We start from the raw sequence: 20335 nt of genomic DNA on the forward strand, positions 1-20335 counted from the left end.
AAATTAAGTAAAAGAATATGAGAATCAAAATATCATATAGCTATATTTGTATGAATAAACCTTTTCAGTGTTGACATTCAAGAAATTGGTGTTCGAATGCGCACCATAAACAGATTCAATCTTTTCCTGACAGTGTCCGTATAATTTTACTTTTTTTAGATTTATTTGAACTTAATTAATGTATTTGAACATATGTTTTGTTTCTAATAATTATTAAGAATGTTTATTAAAAAACATAACGTCAATATACAAGAATTATTAGATATCTTAAATTTATAAAATAAAAGATTATATTAATATTAATTTTTCATTTAATAAACATATGTAATAATTATTATTAAGTACTTATTTAATTACTTTGATCACTAATTGATTTAAAATGAAATTAATAGAATTAAATATGGCAACTTTTGTGATTCTATTTACTATTAAGAGAATTTTTAAATTATTTTATTAAAAATGTTTAATAATTAATATACATAATATAACTAATAGTTAATATATTAATATGATTAATTAAAGTCATATTTATGATTAAAAGTCAATAAAAGTAACTTTAAGGATAACTAATATTAAATGATTTTATTTAATGAACTTTTATTATTAATTATTAACATTTAATTTAAAATTGATATTATTATCATCAAAATTTGATATTAAATATATTTAAGAGTAACAATAACAATTATTGAATAAAATGTATTTAAAATATTATTTTTTTAAAATACGTATACTGAACTAACACAGTTTGATAAAAGAAAAATTCCCAATTAGCACGCTGTGCAATTCATGCATTGATATAGCATGATTTAGCTTTCTTATTCAGAATTCGTTTTTTAGGAGTTGAATTTTGGCCTTCCCATTTCTCCTAGAAATTTAAATTGATCTAAAAAATGAGTTATGATTAATTATTAGTTTTAAAAACATTTAATTGACATAAGAAGTTAATACTTGAAAGTTTCACGAATTTAAGAGAAAAATTGAAATTAATTACTGATATTTACGTACGATTTTAATCTGTATGTAAATTGGATATTACAAATGGATCTTACATACGGATTTAAAAAAATAAATTACATATAAATTTTTACTTACCGATGATCTGTATATAATTTATCTATAACCATTTTACATATGGATTTTAGTTTGTATGTAATTTGTATATAATACATTTACATACAAAATTTTTAACTTACATACGAATTTTTGACCACATTTAACTATGATTTTTTCTTGTAATATTAATTAAAATTAGTGGAAGTCTCTATTGATTTCTCTCTTACACATTATTTATTTAGAAATGATGTGATTTAAGTTTTACTTATATTTATTATTTTTTTTATCTTTTCAAGACGAAATTCAAAGTTTGATTATGAGTTTTTGTTTGTGCTCTAAAAATGGGAGATTGTAACATCATAAATTAGTAATCATTTTCTACATTACATATGTATGATCTAAGTATTATAGTATTTCTCATAGAAGTTTTTAGCAAGTTTAAAAAAACAAAAACCTTTATTAAGGAAAGAGGAATTTTATAATTACAAAAGAAAAATACACAATTAACTTTCAAAGGTATGTATTATATATGACACTCTTACTAGTGATGTCACTCACCTACACTATCCCTTGCTTCCGTTTAAATATATTATTATCTCAAAAAGAAACATAACCACAAATTAGTATAAGCTAGTATATTTAAAAAAATGTTAAATATATTTTTGGTTTCTTAACATTTAGTGAAAATTGTAATTAGTCTCTTTTCAAAACTTTGACCCAATTTAGTCCTCCAACTTTAGAAATATGTAAATTTAGTCACTTTAACCAAATTTTGTTAAATTTATTTGACATTTCAAAAATGTTTCATGATAACATTTGAGTTGTTTAGACCGTTTGACACATTTTCACTTCAATGTTATTTGAGAAACGCACTAAAAATATCAAATGAACTTAACAAAATTTAGTTAATATTACCGACGGTCAAAATCTCCTTTTCTATATTAAGGTTTTTTCAAGTTAAAATTTTGTGTGTTTACTACACTAGTAAAAAAAGGGATTAGAAAGCGCAATATACGCTTCGGTTTAAGCGAAACCGAAGCGTATAAAAGCACGATGGCAGATTCGTAATAATAACTTAAGTATATGCTTCGGTTGCCTCAGAACCGAAGCCTAAAACGTGCTACTAACTCGGTTCTACATAAAACCGAGGCATAAACCGGTGTCCAAACCTGCTCCGCTGTACAGCTGATGGGACTGATAAGAGTTATTAAATCGATGCCTAAAAAGCACTACTAACTCGGTTTTGATGAAAACCGAGGCATGTGCTCCTTCTCCATTTCTCTTAAGATATTTTTCACTTCCACCGCCCAACTCTTCTTCTTCCCTCCCTCGTGCTCTCACTTCTCCCAACATCTTTCGTGCTCTCACTTCTTCTCTGCCGTGCTCTCCCACTCTTCCCTCCGTTCTCTCTCATTCTACTGTAGCCTCCGCCGCTGCCTCCGCCACTGCTACCTTCGCCGCTCCAGATCGCCATCGCCAAGCCGCTCCAGATCGCCATTGCCAAGCCGCTCCAGATCGCCAAGCTGCTCCAGATCGGCGAGCCCTTCGCCATTGCTGCCTCCGAAAACGAGATCCTTTCGGCTGTTCGCGAAAACCTTACCGCCGGGAGCCACCACCTCGTCGTGCGACGGCTGCGCAGCTTCCACCTCGTCTGAGTGCGTCGCCTCTAGAGGGAAGAGCAAGCGGTGGCCGTTAGGGTTTGATGTTGATGGTTGTGGATTCGCGGCGTCGTTTGAGGTTGCTGATTCGCGGCGGCCATGGAGGTTGAACAGGTTGCGATTGGGGTTTTTCTTATGTTGATGGTGGTGGTGCGAGTTAGGGTTTGATGACGGCGGAGGAGGAGGAGAAGCGGCAGAGGAAAATGCGGAGGGCGCGGCGGCTCTGCGGCGACTCTGCGGCGGGATTTTTGCTTGATCTGTGTTTTAGGCACGGCGGGATTTTTGCTTCATCTGTGTTTTGGGTGGTCTTGCAAAGTGTTGTTGTTTTTCTTCTATGTAATATTGAATAAATATGATATGATCTGTTGTTTGTAGAAGAAAGATCTTTTCTTAGTTCCACAAACATTGAATGGATTTGCCTGCAATGTGCATTATCAATGTTCAATGCTTTCTGCTTTCAACATTGCATTATCAGGTTTTGTTTGTGTTCGATGCTTGCTTTCTGCTTTCTGCTTTCAATTTCAATTTCTGCTTTCTGTGTTTTCTGCTTTCTGCGTTTTCTGCATTCTACGTTTTCTGCTTTTTGCGTTTTCTGCTTTCAACACACTGCTTTCACTGTACTGCCTCGGTTCAGATCCAACCGAGGCAGGAGAATATGAGATATTGACTCGGCTGACAACCGAGGCAAAAAGAGATAGAGTTTTTACCTCGTGTGGATATGCACCGGTTATAGAACCGGTGTTTATAAGCCTAAGTAACCAAGGCCATAACCCTCGAATGTACTAGTGCTAGTTTCTCCTTTTTCATTTTTTACATTTTATTGTTACACATACTATTTATTTAGAGAAGGTTTAAGTATGGTTTTGCTTTCATTTGTTATTAATCTTATTACCTACAAATCTTCTTGCAATTATTCTAAAATCACCTTGAACGGGTCTCTTAATCATCATTTGTACGTTGTTTGGGTCCTTCATTTAGGACAACCTTATCTTCTTTTTTTCTTCTTAGGGATTCAAACATCTTTTTTGATAGTCTTTTTATCTCACAAATTAGGATAAAAATTTTCTTGGCTTTTCGAAAATACGGACAATTTTACTTACCTTAGGTGGATGTCAAAGGGTCATTTTTGAAATTTTTTATATGCAATATAAATTATTTTCTCTCTTGACCGACTTGCATAAATTAGACCTAAATATATCATTATTTAGCCTATTATTTTAAGAGATCAACCCCTTTATAAATTCATGTGTTGATCCAATCCCTCGTGTCATAATATTACTATTTGAAATTATACCCTTACCATTAACCTTCCTCCTTATGTTATGATGCTATGAAGAAATTATGATTATAATATATAATTTAATTTTAATAAGTTTTATTTCTATTTAATTGAAATTTTAATAATTATTAAAGTTTAGTTAATCACTACTACAAGAATTTCATTAAGTTTGACAAAATATTATTAACAATTACAAATTTCAGTAAACTCTAATTTATTAGCAATTTTTTTGTATAAAAGTTACATTTTAAATCATCTACGAATATTTTGGTCAATAAAAAAATCAATTTTAAAATCTATCAAAAAGATCTCCTAATGAATTACAATTATTTATTATCGATGAATATTTTTGTTGGTAATTTATCGTCAAAATTATTAACAAATAAAGTTGTTATAAAGTTGTTAGTAAAATTGTCTGACATTTTGGTGGAGACATTTACCACCCAATTTGATGAATTTTCTTTTTGTATTAAAGAGGGATGAGTGAGAAGAAGAAGAGAAGTGAAGAAGAGGAGGATGAGGAGGAGGAAGAGGTGGTGGTGGCTAGGGTGTTAGAGGCTAGTGACTCACGTAGTGACATAAAGGCTTATCGATGATGCATGACGAGAAAAAGATGGCTAGGTGATAATGTGTAGAAGGAAGATGCTAGTTTTGTGCGGTGCTGACACTAATGAATTGTAGATCGAGGAGGCTGGTGATGGAGGTGGTCGAAGTTAAAGAAAGAGCTGAAGGAAAACGAGGTAGTGGAAGAGTAAGACAAATAAAAGAAGGATGAGATCCCAAAAGAAGAAAATGACCTCGAGTGACAAACATTGGACGGTAATAGACCAACAATAAAGAGAAAAAAATATGATTTTAAAAGAAAAAACAAAAGAAAGAGAAAAAGGATGAAGGAGACCCAATCACACATTTTACCGAATGATATTATCAACAAATTTTTATCAACATATATTTACCGACAGATTTGTAATCGTTACTTACCAATAAATGTTTTTCGACAAATTTATATTCATCAATAAATCATATTTATCAGCAAATATTTACTATTTTTAACATATTATAAAATTATATATATTATATGTTTTTATTAATTATTAAATTTATGAAATATAATATTTTTGGTAACTATGCTATCATGTAATAACCGAGCTCTAATGATATAATTAATTTTACAAGCAGTAATGTCCTCTCTAACGATGCTATATATAAGAAAACATCACATTTATATAAAGCAAGTATAAGATTCATTCATAAAGACATTCATTGACAATAATATATTAGGTTGTTTCATCAATCTAAAGAATTATTTTCCTTTTCTAAATATCTAATCAAGATTCCCCACTCTCTTTATTATTATATATATATATATATTTTTCTACTTCTCCAAACAAGCACTTAATTATTTTTGTGAAATCTTTTAATCTTTGTATCAGTGGTCAACAAAGTATAGCGCACTTCTTTCTCAAAGTGGATAAGATTTCTACACCTACTCATCTGCACACACAACTCAATTATTATATATAAACTGTTCTCATTTTCAAAGTTCAGAAATCAGAATTGACTCAAGTCTTTGGCCAATTTTGAACTTCTTTCAAGTCAAAGACAACTTCATATGCAAAAGTGACACAACAGATCCTTGTGAACATTTTCTTATGGACAAACAACATATTGCACAACCTGGATTCAAATTTTAAGACCAAATCATTCTCAGATACATTCAGTCTTTTCTATTTGGACAAATCTTTATTAAAAAAACCACAAATTAAAAACTAACAAAAACTTTTATTTCAGTCAAAATTAATTTATGCGTAACTTAAAAATCAAAATTAGGGAAGAGAAACTTTTGCTCATTACCTCATGCATAGATTAATTCACAATTTTATTTTTAGCCTATGTTAGAGTTTATAATTCTAAAACAGTATCAGTGTAAACTTATTTATTATAAAATGATAAAAAAAGTTATTGTATAAGCAATAAAACGATTAACGTAAAAGTGTTGATCTCTTCTTATCTTCAAGTGTCTGTATTGATACGAAAACATTTTCAAGAAAAAATTATAATTAATCGGATATAATATTTTCATTAATCCTACTGTTTCTACAGAATCAGTCAAGTTCGAAAAAGCTTAAGTTATTGTAAACTGATTTTCTTATTCAAGCTAGTTGTGAACACATTTACAAAAGACACTATAACGATTTAACGATCAAGTTAATAATAATTTAATTAAAAATGTAACTTTAAAAATAAACTCATTTAAATAAAGGTTTATAAACATAATAAATAATATTATAAATAGCACAATCAAAATAATTTATTACCATGTAAATAATTTTATTATATACTTTTTACATTCTATATAATAATCATATAAAAGTGTGTAACATAAGCTGTCACGTGTGATTATGCCAACCTTTTCAATCTGTAGTTTCTCTGTTTGCATTATGCGACTGTTATGTTCTGTGTTTTAAATTTGTAGGGTTTAACTGAGCATGCAGAGCAAGGAAAGCATGGTTCAGTATTCTAATTTAGTAAGATACTAAATCAAGTGTGAAAAGAATAAAAACCTAGGACTTCACTTAAAAAAAACGTTTATTACATGCTGATAGTTTTTTTTTTTTTTGGGGTTGATTTTCCATGTGAAAATTGCTTTTCCACCTGTAAGTGATTGCTCGTAATAAATCATTTTCAATTTTTGACTTAATCACTATGAATTCTTCTTTGGAGCACTCTCTTTATAGTTAGTCCAAGACTTGACTCTAAATCATCTTTTAATCACAATTAACAAACTTTTTAAAACTGCCCAGCCATGTCAAATTTACAGGTCAATAATTTCCATATTTCTTACTTTTTACATTTTACAATAATATAATTGACTATATATATATATATTCAACTGTAATTCTGTATTCACTATGAAAAACATTGTTTTATAAATATATTCACGATTATATATAACTTAAATGTATACATATTTTTCATTGGCGGTATTATAATAATTAAAAAAAATTAAGTTCAGCTTTATAATTATTAGTTCTTCTTATAAAATAATGTTTGAATTAAATTTGAGCTTATAGATTACAATAAAATAATAATAAAAATAATAATAATAAATAAAACATAAGATGATAGCTGATAATTTTACTGATTATATTTTATTTCAAATATTAAAAACCAAGTTATCTCTAAGAAATATTTGTTTTGTCTATTACTTATATACCAAACGTGGTTTTTTCCTTTGATATCTTAATTATTGAAATATTAACGATAAATTATACAAAATAATTTTAAGAGAGTTAAAGTGAATATTACTATATTTTCCTAGATGCTTATTTGAACCTTTATTTATTATATTACTTTCATTAATGTGTTGATTTATTATTAATTTTATGTGTTTTTATCTCCTTTTATTTTTAGTGTATTAAGTTGTTTTTTTTTAAAAAAAAAAGGAAGAACAACAAATTCACTAATTGAATAAATGTAAATGAATCTAATGTGTGTGAAGAAATATGAAGAAGGCAATTTTAAAGACTTAATTGGAAAAACTTGCACCTATTATGCAAAAAAGATGTTATCATTTCTTGCTAATTTTTGAACATTATAGGATAAAGAATGTGTGATAGGGACATAGATAAGTTCTCTTAACTTCACAAAAGTGTAAACCCTAATTGAAAAGCAAACCCTTTTGTATTGTTTATGTCATAAGAAACATGTTTTTGATAATTTCATAAATGTATAGAGGGTGAGACATTATGAATTTTTTTTCAAGTAGGTTGACGAGTGGTTGTCTTAAATAATTAAGAACCAGGAAAATATAAAGATAAATATAGTTATTAAGAACGAGAAAAATATAAAGAGAAATAAAAGCATAATGAAAGAAAATTAGTGAATAGTTTTAAAAATTATAATTATAGAATTACATCTCATACAATAAAATTATAGAATTGGACAATGAGCTTGAGGTTATTAATAATTATTATTAATAATTTTAAAATCCAAAACAAATCAATAATTCAAACTAATTCGTACTTTTCTCCCAATTTGATGGAATCATTAGACGAATCAGATCTGAATCCATCCTTATTAGCGAGTCATACTACATAAAAGGCATCTTAAGGATACTCAATGATTTTATTCACAATAAAGTATTGCTCTTTGTGTACAATGCATACATGCATACAATGTTATTCTTTATAAAAATATAAATTAATTATTCAAATTATATATTTACTTAACTATATTTAATTCTGAAATTTCAATTTTGAATATTGTCTAGTTCTTACTTGTTATTTAACTTAATATATAATTTAATGTATAAACAATAACTTAATGTATAATTTTTTTAAATATGCAAATAAATTAAAATTTATTAATTTTTCATAAAAAGTGTGTTACAGATCTTATATCAATTATATATAAAATCAAATTAAAGTATGCTTAATTTCCATCTCAAATTAATTTTGTAAAACTGCTTTAAGTTTAATGTTACTTTTTTTACTATGATATAAGAGTCTCTCTTAACTATGTTTATAAAATTTATTATATTATCTATCATCAAATTACTCACAAATATTTAATCAATGTTTAAATATGAAAAGAATTTATCAATAATTTTATATCAACTAGAGAGAAAATTAAATTAAATTATATATGAAATGTCACATTGATTAAAAATAAAGTTAATATATAAACATAAATAATCTTCATCTTACAAACAAGATGTTGTAGAAAGGAAGTATTTTAATATGTGAAATGATAACATTTTGTAAAGAAGGTACTGAAGATGGAAAAATTCTAATTATTTCTTACTTGTCATTTCGTGTTTTAAGTCTGCATTTGTGAAAGAAATCATTTTAAAAATTAAAATACAAATAAACATTTAGAATAAAAGTTGAAGAATTATAAAATTATTTTTAAATTAAAATTACATCATAATCTTTTCAAAGAGATTGTGCATTTTATTAATAATAAAATTAGAATTAAAAAAGAGAAATTAAAACTCAGTTATGTTTGAAATTTGATACATTTTAATCTCAAAAATTTGAAAATGAATATAGGCATTTTAACTCAATTACATTAAATTTTGTTTACGTATTAATTGAATATCATGTTAATATTTGAATTATTTATATTGTTTCAGCTTAATGTCAGTTAAAAAAATGTATTTGATCTGTAAAAGAATTAATGTAATTAAATTAAAATAATTTTATTTATTTATTTTCAAAATTTAAAATTATAATGTAAATATTTTTACATGTTTTCGCTTTAATATAAGTTAAAAAAATACCTCTGACACATAAAAAATTTAATATAATTATATTAAAAAATATATATTTATTTATTTTTAAAATTTAAAGATTAAATTGTATCAAAATTTTAAATATAAATAAATTTAAATTTTATGTTAAAAATTAAGATACAAAAACATATTTAATTCATAGAATTAATATAATTTAATAAAAAAATATTTAACTAAAATGTCACTAGAAATAGTTATAGAAAGTTATATAAAATTTCAATTTTTTTATAGCGATAATGTGTAAAGCCCATCTATTTGTTTATTTATTTAACAATTAATAGTTAAAGCCGTCACATAATATAAAATTTGAGTTATTTTGTGCGTTCTCGTTTTCACCGCGCCGTTCCTCATGACTCAGTCAGCGACTACGCATTCAAACGGGGTGGCTATTCATACTTCTAAGTCCACTACACTCTTTTATTTTTTATTTTTAACTAGAATGTCATATAAAAATCATAAGAGTTATTTATTTAATTCAAATTTATTAAAATCACAAAACTTTGGTGAATTTCATATCCTATTTAGTTCCTCTTAGAAAATATGTTTTTACATATTATATAACTTCTAACAAAAATATAGTATCATATTGGCTGTTCTACACATATAATATGTGCGAAGTCAATTATAAAAATACTATTGCATTGTTTTTAATTAATATAGCATAATATTTTAAAATTTGTATTAAAAGAAATTGTACTTTTTCAATTGAAATTAAGTATACAGAAATTTTTAATGAGCTTTTATATTTCATCTTTATTTTACTAAGAGATAAATAATATGAAATGCAAAAAATATCTAATGAAACATAATATGCAACCATTATATTTGATTTTTTTTCTCTACTCCATTTTCTTTTACCAATTTAATTTAATGAACATAAATGTTTATGGTTGACCTGTTCTATTTTATTTGAATTGAATTGGAGACAAAACTTTTCTAACTGGAATTTCTGTGACTGCAGTGATTTTCCACTCTATAATACTTTCTTGCAAAAGAAAAGAGAATCTTAATGATATTTATTCACACTTATTTTCCTTTTAATGAATATATTAATAATAAAATACTGCAACACTTCGATTTTTCTTTTCAAGATTTTCTAAAAGAAATCAACTTTGCCGGGCTCGTTTATAACTTAGAATAATATTTATTTATATAGTCATGTTTGAATTTATTAAACCCTAAATTAATATAAAAAAACTCTAAAAAAATTAATAAACACCATTTAATAAATATTAGTTAGATGCAATTAGGATTATGTTTTTCTTCACCTAGCTCATAGTCTTTATTTTTTGTTGGGACCAATGCATTGAATCTAAACCTATAGTTGAAAGTAACATCATAATGCACACGAGAGATCAAATTTACATGTTTGGTGAACTACAAACTAATATATATCTTATAATCAACACATTTTATGCAATATATATGTTTTCCTTCAATTTATAGGGCATGAATGTAAGATAAAAACCTAAAAAATAATCATAGTTGCTCAAGAAAAGGGGTCATATTCAATTTGAAGTACAAGTATGAAAATCACCATCAACAAATATAAATAAGATTTAGCATACATGTTGTTGGGATAGGGTTATCATACCATTAATCATCAACCAACTAACTAACTCATTCTTAGTTAGTGCTTAACAACTAGAGGCTAACACATATAATTCTTATCATTTAACATCATTGTACCATGGGAATATTAATTAGGGATATTCTTCACATTGATCACAATTTCTAAAATACAATTATGATTTACTAAAACCTAGGATTGAAAAGAATATGAACAATAATTACTTAAATGGTTGTAAATGCTTTTAAAAAACACTTATTTATGTTTTTTTTACAAAAACAATACATACATACTTATATATATATATATATATATATATATATATATATAATAAATTATTCACTATTTAACAATAGATAGTTAATCAAGGTAAGAATGAACCTTGAATTTAAACGAATTTGACCTAAAATGCCAAATGATTCAAATTCATATTTTATCTAATTATTACCATGTGTTTGAGAATTAATTTTATAATTATATCTGTTGAGATATACAATAAAAAATATTACTAATTATGAATTGTGTATACTTTCTAATCTTAACTAAAAATAAATAAATTGTTTAGGGCAACTTATAATATTCATTAGTAGTCGTATAAACAGAATTATTTATTTTTACAAGTTTTGTTTTCAAAATATAGATATTATTAAACAATATTGAATCAAAATATAAAACATGGTAATGAATGTCCAACCTAAATGAGAAAGGGACAAATTTATGTCGTTTCTATCTCACCAAAAATGTTGACTACTTCATTTATTTAAATTTGGTCCAAATCGATTAAAATTCAGAACATATAATGAAATTTTTTATTATTCGGCTTAGGGTATCCATTTGTTGTTTAAGTGTTAATCAAGATGTTAATACTTTCATAATTAATTATAAGATTATCATTCATAGATGTCATGCAAACCATAACAAGTTGTTTTTATTTTGATTTTAACATTGTATTTAAATGTTAACTATAATCCTTAGTTATATGAAAAATAAATAAAATCATGCAAGTGTGAATTGTGACAACTTAATCGTAATAAATTTATATGGTTCATATTAAATCGTACATTTAGTTGAGTTTAAACCTTCTCCAAATGTTCAAGAATAATATTGTAATGTTATTTATATTGTTTATTGAATGATTGAAAATTTTGAAAATGTTAAATATACAATAATTATGTTGTTTTATACTAGTTCATCATAACTCAATTAATAAATCAAAATTCATTAAAAAAATATGAACTCAAGAAAAATAGGTTAATTTGTTATTTAAATTTGACAAACTAATTATACTTTGTCTAACAAATTTATTAAATTTTAAGATAGTATATTTGATCGAGTTATATAATCTGAAGTGATTAGAGATATTTAGATGGATGAATTGAACATAAATATTTAAATGAAATACAATATTTATATTGTATCGATTTATATTATATTCGATTATTTAGATCATACATATACTTATGGTGAGCCAATATTTGGTTTATATATCAAAGAAAAGAAAAACTATTAAGAAAATTTACTTGCTTCTAAATTACATATAAATCAAAGTATCATAGATTGAGAAACTAATATAGAACTGTTACCCATCATTACATACTTCATTGTAAAATTATTTCTGCAGTTAAGATCCTTATACGACGAGAAAAAATTAATCAAATGTTGGGTTTTATATATATATATATATATTAAAATGAAAGTGTTTGTTTGTTATATATATTATTTTGTATTAATTGAAATTAAAGTTTCTTGATTAAGAATGTTTGAGATTTATTAAACAAAATCTTGATTTGGTTAATGTATTGAAAGATTGTATATTAATCTTAATTCTTAATAGTTTATTTTTTAATTTTATCAAAGGATGACAATATGTACAAGCCACACAAGGTCACTCACAAGAGAGTTAGAAAAAAAAAGGACAAAACAAGTTAAGTATTTTAGTTTATAATTCTGCTTAGACTTGTCTTACATAATTCATAGTCTACTCAGACTCACAATAAAATGATTCAGATTTTGTTTGCATTGACTTACACTACAAAGAAAACAAAATAACAGTTAAAAATCATTAGAAACGTAAAAAATTAGTTGATAACAATATTTTTTTATTGATTTTTGAAGATATGAAATCCGTCGATAAAAATGCAGTCGATAATATTTATTGTTGAAAATTTATATCTATCGATAATTATAGAAGGAAAAATTTGTCGATAAGTTCTATTGGTAATTACCGAAGAAAAAATTTATTGATAATTATCGAAAGAAAAATTTGTCAATAAATTCCATTAGTAAATAATGTCGCAGTAGTGAGACCTTGTTGTGGTTTTCTACTTTAAAGCTCGAGTCCAGATAAAATTAGATTGCTAAGTCATTATGGTTCTCCTTTGTGTAGGATAACAAAATCAAGTTTGTCTAGCCCTACTGCTATTCACTATCGGATAAAATCCATTGGTAATAAATCTATTAGGGAGACCTTATCGTGGATTTTTACTTTAAAGCTCAAGCCCACATGAAATCAAATTTACCAAGTCACTCTAGTTTTTCTTTATATAAGATAATAAAATCAAATTTGCCTAGCCCTACTATTGTTCACTGCCTTATAAAATCTATTAGTAATATTGGAAAAATTCATAGATAATTAAAATCTCAAAATTTGAATAAAGTCTGTCAATAATTCAAATTTATCGATAATTTTTTTGTCAATAAAAAATTATCTGTAATTATATGAATTTTTGTAATGTTAAATTCCTTATTAATGTTTTTTATAAGCAAATTACTTATTAATTTTTTTTTTCAAACCTATATAAAAATAATTTACTTATTTGGTCCATCCAAAATTACTTTTTTATTCAAGTTTATGTACAGTTGAAGGTTATTTTTATTTTAATAACTTTATAATGAAAATTTATAAATTATAAAATTAAAAATATAATTTATTTTACTAATTTAGTTAAATAAAAATAAAATTTAAAAAATTTTCATACGGGTGGCGGATCGAACCTTAAAGCCAAAAGTCAAATATCATGTGATGTGGGAAAAAAATTACCTCATACATTTGTTATTCGGGATGAATGAACCTAATTCAGCTTTTGAGGGTCTAACGGACCTAGCCGCATTGATATCCTTCGTGTGACAGATGAAATTAAGTGTCTTCTCTTGTATGTAATTCTGATGACCGACGATAGATTAATGAAGGGATTGGACGCGTGGAACACCCAGTGCCCAAGTCATGATTACAGCGCCATTTACTCAATGTTTTTGAGCAATATGGGATGCCCAAGTGTTCCAAAAGCAACGGTAACAACTCTATCATTTGCAAATCCTGATAATTAACTGCATAAACCTTTTATTATTTTACATGTTTTTCTGTTTCTTTTCTCTGGCACGTCAGACCATGTTCACCATCCAAACCATTCCCTTCTGACTCCGTAGCTGCCACAAACATCTTCTAGTTACAACATTTTTTAAGGATACTATATAATTTTAAAAATCCAACCCGATAATATTCATGTTTTTTGTTTCTATTCATGTTTACCATTTATTTTGAAGGCAAAGTAACAAGAACATGACCCAGTTCTGTATATTACTTCAATATAGACAATCCCAGGTGGAGCTTTTTAGTTGAACATTGTAATGCAAGAATAAGTTAAACCCTAACCGAAACAAGTTAATCTTTAACCTATTTTTCCAAAGAGTAACACCTGCCATAAATACTTCCTGCATCTTGATTTCTCTACCTCCCTCTGCGCTCTGCCACTGCCCCGTCCTTTTCATGCTCCGTTTTTTATTTCGAATTATTATTATTATGATCACATCACACTCGTTTTTCTTTTCCTCATTCCTATCTTTTTCCAATCCAACTCATTCTGAATCTAGACCTCTATAGATATAATAAAAGCTTTCTTCTAAGAAATTAGAAAAAACAAATTTTTAAATTTTGTAATATATAGGTTGACGTTTTTGTAATTGGAAAAATAGGAGAATTAAAAAAAAAGTGATTATTTTATTTATTTATGAGTGTGTTGTATTCCACGTCCTGTGTTGGTAGGGGAGTGAGTGGCTAAGTGGGTTTCAGTTCTCAAGGGTGACATCGCACCCAGAGAAGGGGAAAGAAATTGCCACGTAGCGGAAGGAGAGCCGCTGATCTAGGCTGGTAATCGAACGCTTGTAATTATTTCTCCACCAACCCCCTTCACTAGCCCTTGTGCATCGTTACCACCCTTTATACCCACCTACCAGACACCAACGCTCCAGATTCGCTACGGCCTTAACACTCTCTGTTATATATAACCCCTTTCACGAACCAAACTAATCATTCACCACATTACGCTTACGAGCTCCTTCTCCTCTCTCCGTCTCAGTCTCCTCATTCCTTTATTTAAAGCCGCTTCCTCCACTCACCTACCCAAACGCAAATGGACGCAACAGTCCCCAATGGTAAAGACGCTTTCTGCGTCACCGCCGCCAATGCCGCGGGGGACCCGCTCAACTGGGCCGCCGCGGCGGACGCGCTCTCGGGTAGCCATCTCGACGAGGTCAAGCGCATGGTCGCCGACTACCGCAAGCCCGCCGTCCGCCTCGGCGGCGAGACGCTCACCGTCGCTCAGGTGGCGGCGATTGCGGCGCACGACCAGGGTCTCAAGGTGGAGCTGGCGGAGGCCGCCAGGGCCGGCGTCAAGGCCAGCAGTGACTGGGTCATGGACAGCATGGACAAGGGTACCGACAGTTACGGTGTCACCACCGGCTTCGGTGCCACCTCCCACCGCCGTACCAAACAAGGTGGTGCCTTGCAGAAGGAGCTTATCAGGTCATTATCAACAAAATCTCTCTCTGACTCTCTCTCTCTCTTTTCTCTCTGCATTATTACGTTACACATGCTCATCTGCAACTGGCGTTGTTGCACCTCGTGAAACAACGCAAGAAAATGGCGAATTTTCTACCACATCTTTCAACATGTCATGCATAAACAGAAAAAAATTGTGTATTACAAATTAAATGTTTCCTTTTCTTTTTTTCTTGCGGTTTTACTAGTACTGATCTTAAAACGTCTTTCACAAGTAACATCACTTTCTCTTTTGGTTCTGTCGAACGTGTAACTGTGGTGCAGGATCGTGAAGAAAAGTTGCATGATGATGTATCATAAAATTAAAAGAAAAAAAAAAATATTTTGCAAAAATTCATTGCTCAACAAGATTTTTTTAATTTTGCTGTAAGGCGTGTTTGAAAAATAAGATATGTGTGGAAAATTTTGAATCCACACAATTAATTGACTTTTAATGAATTAGACCAGTATTACTTTTCTCTTTTTTTTTTACTTTTCTGTTTGTTTTCTATTTTTTCTTTCCTCTATGTCCTCTTTCATTATGAAAAATTATAGATGGACGATCTAATTAATATCTATGTTTTTTATTATTCTTTTATCCCTTTATATATTATTAAATATTTTTTAGCTTCTGTTTTGGTTGTCCGTACATAATTTTGTATTGCATATGCACCTACCCATGCGTCGTTTATTTTAATTTTATTTTATTACTGCTTTCATTCCTCTTTGGTAAGTTATTGTTGCTCGGTTACCTAAAACATTCACCACCACCTAATTAGCGAATTTAAATAAACATATAATTGTTATTTGTTATTCATTGTTTCTCATGGTTAAGAAAAGATGTCGATAAGTAGGCTCACCTAACACAAATATTTGGTAATATTTTTTTTTTTTACTAGAGAGAGTTGGTGTCTTATACTAAAAGAAAAATTAGTTTAATATGCTATACTTTTACTTTTAATTATAGTTATATCTTTTTCTAATACGATAGCATTTTCAAACGTGTTTTATGAGGTTTGGTATTATGTTGGCTCAATATTTTTCTTTTAGTTTAGAGAGTTTTTGGGTAAAAACTACAGCTTTTAGACGTCATATAAAGCGTAATTATTACATGGTTGTTAAAAATATTTTATCTGTTTAAAGCATCTTTAAACAATGACACTTACTGGAACAATTTTGTTTTTAATATAAAAATAGAAACTCTTCGGATGAATGATTAATATAAAAATATATCATAATAATTAATATATGTCCATTTATAATCATAATAATAATAATGAGCTATTTTGCGGTGAACAAATAATAACGTGGTATTAAATAGTAAGAAAACGAGCTGGCTTGAAAGAGATTTGTCTGAATCCAATATAATACCTGGATCTGAACTCGAGGTCCTGTTGAGTTGAAACGGCCGAGTGGCGAGTTCACTCATTAAAGGAAAATACGACGCCAGTTGTTTATTTGCACGTGACGCGAGGTTGGTGAGACTGCCTAGCCCTTCCCACCTTTCCAAGTCCAAACACCCCATCTTTGACTCATTACCTCAATTTCCTAATTTATTTTTTGTGCTAATTTATTAAACAAAATTAAAAATTCAATTTTTTTTTTAAATTTTTTATGACATCAGCTTCTAGTCATGTCAATTGTTTATTTTTCTTTTTCTTTTTTATCTTTATCGTGGTGTCAGTGTTCATGAATTTCTTTTCTTGGTCTAGTACGTTGATGCCTTCACCTAATTCCCCACCCAACTACATCATCTTCTTTATTACTTTAGCTAAGAGAGTGATTTATAAAAGGGTTCATAATTCTTAATCCTTTTTTTAACTTTTGTTGTTCTTTCAGGTTTTTGAATGCTGGGATATTTGGCAATGGTACAGAGGCGAATTGCACCCTACCCCACACTGCAACTAGAGCAGCTATGCTTGTGAGAGTGAACACTCTTCTCCAAGGGTACTCTGGAATCAGATTTGAAATTTTGGAGGCCATCACCAATCTTTTGAACAACAACGTTACTCCATGTTTGCCACTTAGGGGAACAATCACAGCATCTGGTGATCTTGTACCTTTGTCGTACATTGCCGGTTTGTTAACCGGCAGACCAAACTCGAAGGCTGTGGGTCCCTCTGGGGAGATTCTGAATGCCAAGGAAGCCTTTGAATTGGCCAACATTGGTTCCGAGTTCTTTGAGTTGCAACCTAAGGAAGGGCTTGCCCTTGTGAATGGTACGGCTGTTGGCTCTGGCTTGGCCTCCATAGTTCTCTTTGAAGCGAACATTCTGGCTGTCTTGTCGGAAGTTATTTCTGCAGTTTTTGCTGAAGTGATGCAAGGAAAGCCCGAGTTCACTGATCATTTGACTCACAAGCTAAAGCACCATCCTGGCCAGATTGAGGCTGCGGCTATCATGGAACACATTTTGGATGGAAGCTCTTACATCAAAGCTGCTAAGAAGTTGCATGAGATTGATCCTTTGCAGAAACCTAAACAAGACCGCTATGCCCTTAGGACTTCACCCCAATGGCTTGGTCCTCAAATCGAAGTGATCAGGTTTTCTACCAAGTCCATTGAGAGGGAGATAAATTCAGTCAACGACAACCCTTTGATTGATGTGTCAAGGAACAAGGCCTTGCATGGTGGTAACTTCCAAGGAACTCCAATTGGAGTCTCCATGGATAACACCCGTTTGGCTCTTGCTTCCATTGGCAAACTCATGTTTGCTCAATTCTCTGAGCTTGTCAATGACTATTACAATAATGGGTTGCCTTCAAATCTCACTGCCAGCAGAAACCCCAGCTTGGATTATGGTTTCAAGGGAGCTGAAATTGCCATGGCATCTTACTGCTCTGAACTCCAATATTTGGCTAACCCTGTGACCAGCCATGTCCAAAGCGCGGAGCAACACAACCAAGATGTGAACTCTTTGGGATTGATTTCGTCTAGGAAGACCAATGAGGCTGTTGAGATCCTCAAGCTAATGTCTTCAACTTTCCTCGTTGCACTTTGCCAGGCCATTGACTTGAGGCATTTGGAGGAGAATTTGAAGAACACTGTGAAGAATGTCGTGAGCCAAGTTGCCAAGAGGACTCTCACCACAGGTGTCAATGGAGAACTTCATCCTTCAAGATTTTGTGAGAAAGACTTGTTGAAAGTTGTTGATAGAGAATACACATATGCCTACATTGACGATCCCTGCAGTGGCACATACCCTTTGATGCAAAAACTAAGGCAAGTTCTTGTGGAATATGCATTGGCTAATGGAGAAAACGAGAAAAACTTGAACACGTCGATCTTCCAAAAGATTGCGTCCTTTGAGGAGGAGTTGAAAGCCCTCTTGCCTAAGGAAGTGGAAGGTGCAAGACTTGCATATGAGAATGACCAATGTGCAGTTCCCAACAAGATCAAGGAATGTAGGTCTTACCCCTTGTACAAGTTTGTGAGAGAGGAGTTAGGGACATCGTTGCTGACTGGTGAAAAGGTCATCTCACCCGGTGAAGAGTGTGACAAGGTGTTCACTGCTATGTGCCAAGGGAAAATCATTGATCCTCTTTTGGAATGCCTTGGAGAGTGGAATGGTGCTCCGCTTCCAATTTCTTAGTTAATCATTTTCTGTATCGTGAAGAGTGGTTTCTTTCTATATACGTATTTGTGTTCATAAGAATTTGGTTTGTCTATAAGCCTGTGGCAAATCAATCCACATACAACTTTCAGGCTTCTTGATGCCAAGGAACTTGTAATTCATATTGTAATAGAATTCCATTTGTTTGCCGTAGCGTTGAGTGCAAATATTAATACATGGCCTTTCATGTTAAGAATGTTTTCTCTATAATTCTTATTATGCTTCAACTTTGGAGAGAGATTTTACATTTATAAAATTATAGTTTTCCACAAGAGATGGAAAATGTTGACACCAGCAACAAAATTCAGTTGTCGCAAAGTGGTTTGTCCAATTTCCGAATCACTAGCTTGAGTAGTGTTTTCACCATAACATTGACTCCTTTGTACTATGCGAGTCACAAGAAGAGCATGTAGAAGGTGATAAACGGGATAGCGTTGTGCTTTCATCATGGTATATATCCACAATGAGAGAGGGCTAATCAATATGAATGTGATTGAGAAGACCATAGATCATTAAAAGATCTTATTCCGAACATTGAGCATGATTGGTGCCTCGGGAGCAAAAAATGTAAACAATCAAAGAATGAATCAATCGGTTCTTCAACTTTGAAGCCTCCTACCAAAAGTTGTCTTCGCCTGGTTTGCTGTTGTGGATTCCTTTGAAAAGATTGGAAAACAAGGAGACAGTTGAATCCATATACACCAAGATGCACTTTAACAACATCATCTCTAATAGGCATCATCGTGACCACATTGACCCAGATGTCATCATCAAGGTTGATGTTGACGCCTTTGACTTTGGTAGTAACCACAAAATCCTACTGTTGCAGAAACAAAATTTGGTGCAGAAAATGTATCGAGGTATGATTGGGTCCTTACTATATTTGACTACTAGTCGTCCAAATATCATGCACAACGTGTGCTTATGTGCTAGATTTCAGTCTTGTCCAAAACAATCCCACTTAATTGCTGTAAAAAGGATTATGAAATATCTTAAAGGAATTCTATTTAATCTACTTTCTGTTTTTGGAAAACTGTAATTTCAAGCCAT

General features: G+C 29.9%; 1 protein-coding gene across 1 annotated transcript; it reads left to right on the forward strand.

Moving 5' to 3' along the window:
- Positions 1-15156: 15156 nt before the first annotated feature.
- On the forward strand, positions 15157-19438 carry LOC124820676 (phenylalanine ammonia-lyase class 2). The gene is made up of 2 exons (XM_047292418.2): positions 15157-15660; positions 17515-19438. The coding sequence occupies exons 1-2, from the start codon at positions 15269-15271 to the stop codon at positions 19262-19264; spliced, it is 2142 nt and encodes a 713-aa protein (XP_047148374.1). The 5' UTR covers positions 15157-15268; the 3' UTR covers positions 19265-19438.
- Positions 19439-20335: the final 897 nt, after the last annotated feature.

The sequence above is a fragment of the Vigna umbellata genome, chromosome 8 (genome assembly GCF_029865625.1).
Source record: "Vigna umbellata cultivar VRB3 chromosome 8, Vumbellata_1.0, whole genome shotgun sequence".
Classification (NCBI taxonomy): domain Eukaryota; kingdom Viridiplantae; phylum Streptophyta; class Magnoliopsida; order Fabales; family Fabaceae; genus Vigna; species Vigna umbellata.